The sequence below is a fragment of the Peromyscus eremicus genome, unplaced genomic scaffold (assembly GCF_949786415.1).
Source record: "Peromyscus eremicus unplaced genomic scaffold, PerEre_H2_v1 PerEre#2#unplaced_3109, whole genome shotgun sequence".
NCBI lineage: Eukaryota > Metazoa > Chordata > Mammalia > Rodentia > Cricetidae > Peromyscus > Peromyscus eremicus.
The window spans coordinates 39,484-43,677 of record NW_026737343.1 but is presented as its reverse complement, the minus strand read 5'-3'; the positions used below and the strand labels follow the sequence as shown (position 1 = coordinate 43,677).

At 54.6% G+C, this 4,194-nt stretch overlaps 1 protein-coding gene across 2 annotated transcripts; it reads left to right on the top strand.

Moving 5' to 3' along the window:
- The first annotated feature begins 2,322 nt into the window (after positions 1–2,322).
- LOC131902141 (uncharacterized) lies at positions 2,323–3,797 on the top strand. Of its 2 annotated transcripts, none has more exons than XM_059253171.1 (4): positions 2,323–2,642; positions 2,735–2,883; positions 3,425–3,536; positions 3,634–3,797. In XM_059253171.1, exons 1-4 carry the CDS (start codon positions 2,379–2,381, stop codon positions 3,685–3,687), a joined length of 579 nt encoding a protein of 192 aa, XP_059109154.1. In that variant the 5' UTR covers positions 2,323–2,378; the 3' UTR covers positions 3,688–3,797. The 2 variants fall into 2 exon arrangements, with proteins under 2 accessions (XP_059109154.1, XP_059109155.1); XM_059253172.1 differs by having other exon boundaries at positions 2,378–2,642; positions 2,735–2,864; positions 3,436–3,536.
- The last annotated feature ends 397 nt before the right edge of the window (positions 3,798–4,194 follow it).

The window sequence follows — 4,194 nt, the reverse complement described above, 5'->3', positions numbered from 1 at the left end:
ACTCTGGAATGTTGTCAGGGGAGCCATTGGGTGTTGGGGGATGTGGGGAGTGCGAGAGGGAGCCCATCACCCAGGAACTGCAGACAAGTTTAAGGATGGTGGCTTTGACTCTGAGCAAGCTGGAGGGTTGGGGCCAGAATAGTTGGAACTGATTTATGTGGAAAGGGCTCTCTGCTGGGCTCCAGAATGTAGAGGGGATGAAGGTGGGAACCGGGGAGTGTGTGGATGTTGGATGCCACCCAGGAGATGATGGTAGCTTGGACAAGAGGGTGTTGAGAAGCCTTGGAGTCCACAGATACTTTGAAGGGTAAGGTAACAGGGCTGCCTCATCAATCAGGCACATGAGGCATAAGGAGCTATGTATTGGTTACTTTTCTCCATATTGTAACAAAATACCAGAGAAGAGAAGAGCTGGTTCCTTCTGGTGCACAGTGTGAGGGTACGATGCCATCACGGAGGGGGCAGTTCCTTCTTTGTGTGTGTATGTGTGGGGGGGGATGGTGTGAGTGCTGGCCTGTGCATGCACGAATGGAAGACAGAAGTCAGCTTTGGGTGTCTTCCTCTGTGAAGACTTTCCCTTCTACTTTTTGAAACAGTCTCTTGCTACATTTAGAGCTTGTCATTTTGGTCTAGAATGGCTGGCCAGTGAGCTCTGGACATCCACCTTTGCCCACCCATGTGTGCTGGGGTTACAGGAATGTGCCACCATCCCTTGGTTTTCCATGGGTTCTAGGGTCCCAAAGCCATGTCCTCATGTTTTCATGACAGGAATTTACCCACTGAGCCACCTCCTCAGTCCCATTTTCTCATTTTTATTCAGTCTGGCACCCTACCTATATTGAGAGTGAGTCTCCCCACCTCCATTAGCTCCTTACAGATGTGCCCAGAAGTTTGTCTCCTGGGTGGTTCTCGATCACATCAAGTTGACAATATTAACCATCCCCGATGTCAAGGGTGGCAGGGATGTTTAGCACTTCGGAGACTTGCAGAATACAAAAGCCCCAGGCAGCAGTGGGGGGCAAGACAGCGAATGGAGGGCTCAGGGAGGAGATTCTGAGATGGCTGGGGAAGATACCTGACAGGTGACGGGATGTGGGAGCCCAGCATTCAGGGGAAGTGGTTCGGGGGAACTGGGAGATGGGAGGAGATATCAGGAGAGGCAAAGGGAGTGGGGGATGTAATGTGCTTGGTAGAGTGCATGCCCCTGGGTTTGATCCTGGCACCAGATAAAACTGGGTGTGGCAGTACACGCTTTTGGTCCTAGCAGTCGGGAGGCAGAGGCATAGGATCAGGAGTTCAGGTCACCTTTGGCTATGTATCAACATCAAGGCCAGCCTGGACTACAAAGTGACCCTGGCTCGAACTAAGAAAATAAGAGCCCTTGGGGTGGTTCAGTGGGTAAAAGTGCTTGTCACCAAGCCTGGCAGCCTGCGTCCATCCAGGGGACCCATATGGTGGAAGGTGAGAACAAACTTCCCCAAGGTGTCCTCTGATGTACATAAGCATCCATGGCATGTTACCCCTCTCCCCTTTAATCCCAGCACTCAGGAAGTAGAAGCAGGTGGATCGCTGTAAGTTTGAGACCATCCTGATCTACGTAACCCGCACCAAGCCAGCCAATTTCCAGGCTACAGTGAGACCTTGTCTCAAGAAAAAGAAAACAGTAAATAAAAATGATCATATACCAAGGGAAAGAAACAGACCCCAAAGCCAACCAAATAAGATTATATTTCTATAAAATGTCCAGATATCCACGGAGCAGAAAGAAGACAGTGGTTTAAAAGAGCTTAGAGATGTAGGAATAGGAATGACTTCTAATGTGTTGGGAGGGGGGATGAAGAGTAATCAAAACAAATTGGAACTAGGAAGGAGTGATAAACATATTGACCACGTTTTAAGGTGTAAATAACAGCTGTGATTTTTTTTCTGTGCTCTTGGATACCTGTCTCTCTGCCAGTCCCCTAAAACATTCTCTGCCTTTCTCTCCCGCAGTAAGCAGCGACCCAAGGATTTAAGATAACATAATACAGGAGACTCGATCTATCAACAAGTTGTCCAGAAGCCCAGTGGGGCCAGGTACCCCTGAGACCCGGAAGATCTGGACCTGGAAGAGTGGGTCTCAGGAACCAGAAATCATCCTCCCTTTCCTCCTTCCCTCACAGGCCCACAGGGTGCTGGGCACCCGGACTGTAAGATGCGGACTACTGAGAACACCGTGTGTGGTGTGGTGGGGAATCCTCCCTCTCCCGTAGAGACCAGAGCTAGATATGTTTATATATTGGGGAGGATCGGGCGGGACAGATGTCAGGGAGAAGCTCAGCTTTGCAGGGATTAAAAGTCTTAGTCTGAGACTCAAAGCCCAGACTTGGTGCCTGTTAATGTGCGTGCGCTCGAGCGCACGGGTCCCCCCAGGGGGCGTCCCGCAAAGAAGAGGGGGAGGGGCATCCACTGACCCCACCCCCACATTACAGAGGGATCCTATTGGCTGGGGCTCCCTGGGGGCCAGCCAATCCGCCCTGAGGGTCGTATTCTTCCTGCGCTTTGGGGACCAGCCCTCACTCCTCCAGCTAAGCGCAGCGGTGGACTCCCCCGCAGCCCTGCTGTCCAGCTTCGTTCGTCCTCATCAGTCTGGTGAGGGCAAGGTGGGCTGGGTTTAGAGTGGGTCAGCAGCTGGGAAAGGTCGCAGTGAGGGGCGCCCCTTAGGCCCCACGGAGCCCCGCACCCCTTCCTGCAGATGCCGACCTTTCCGTGGATGTTGGATGTTGAAGCCCAGATGCCCCCTCCGGGCGAATGGAAAACGCCCCCCTTCGACCCGCGCTTCCCTAACCAGAACCAGACGCGTAACTGCTACCAGAATTTTCTGGGTGAGACCGTTTGGGCCAGGTTAGAGGGGAGGCCCCCACCTGGAGACCCTCGGAGACCGTTGGAACGGGAGGCGAGGTCGTGGCCTGCAGGGGCGGGGCCTGCAGCGAAGTGGGTGGGGCTGAGCCGTGGTGGGGGCGGGGCCTGGAGTGGAGGAGACTGCCTGCCTGGAGGCAATGTTTGCCGGCTTGGAGTGAAATGGACTGAGCCAGGAGGGATGGAGCCTTGTCGGTAAAGGGCAAGACTAGGGGTGAGGGGACTAAGTCATGAGAAAAGGAGCGGGGCCTGAGTTGAAGGGAGGCCCCTGATCTGGAGCCAGCTGGAACTGAGTCCTGGAGGGGCAAGATGAAGCAGACAACCAGAAGGAACCGGACCTCGCCAGGTGGTAGAGCTCAGTCAAGATGGGAGTTGGTCGGGGGCAGTCTGTAGTGGAAAGGAGGAGCCCTGTTGGTTGGCACTGAGTCCTGGAAGGGAGGGCGGCCGTAATAGGGTGGGGCCAATGTCTAGAAGGGCGTGGTGTGGCATGTTCTTGACTGGGCGTGGCTTGCACCCCCACCCCGAGGCCCTCTGCAGACTACCACCGGTGCGTGAAGAACATGAGCCGCCGCGGGAAGAACACACAGCCCTGCGAGTACTATTACCGCGTGTTCCATTCCCTGTGTCCCATCAGCTGGGTGAGAGCCGGCCTGAGGGCGCAGCAGGGCTGTTGGAGAGGTGTGGTGGGCTCAGACACAGGCTGAGCAGACGCTGGGGTCCCCTCTGCCGCTCCAGGTGCAGCGCTGGACCGAGCAAATCAAGCAGGGGACTTTCCCGGGCAAAATCTGACCGTGCACTTGAGCGCTGCTCCCCTGGAGGCTTCAGCCCCCAGTGACCTCCGTCCTCTGACCAAGCCCCACTCTGTCTCTACGCCACAAATAAAGTTATGGTGCTGCTAATGTTTGTTTTCTTTCTTTTTGGTGTTGTGTTTTTGAGACAGAGTCTCTCGCTAACCCTGGAACTCACTGATGAGCTAGACGAGCTGGGATCCTCTTGTCTCTGACTCCCCAGCACTGGGATTACAGCCTCAGCTTCTGCACCAGGCTTTTTATGTGCATGCTGGGGATCCAGACTCAGGCCGTCATGCATGCTTGGCAAGTGCTTCCCAGCTGAGCCCCCTAACACCGCTTCTTTTGGTCATGAGGGCAAGGAGAAGGATTGCTGCCCCAGAGTTAAGGCAGTCACGGCTCCCAGGCAGGCAGAGAGAAACAAGCTTTGGCGTTCTTGAGTCCTGCCGTGATCATGACGTCAAGAGCTCAGCATTCAAGGTAGCCCATGCCTTTAGTCCAGCACTCC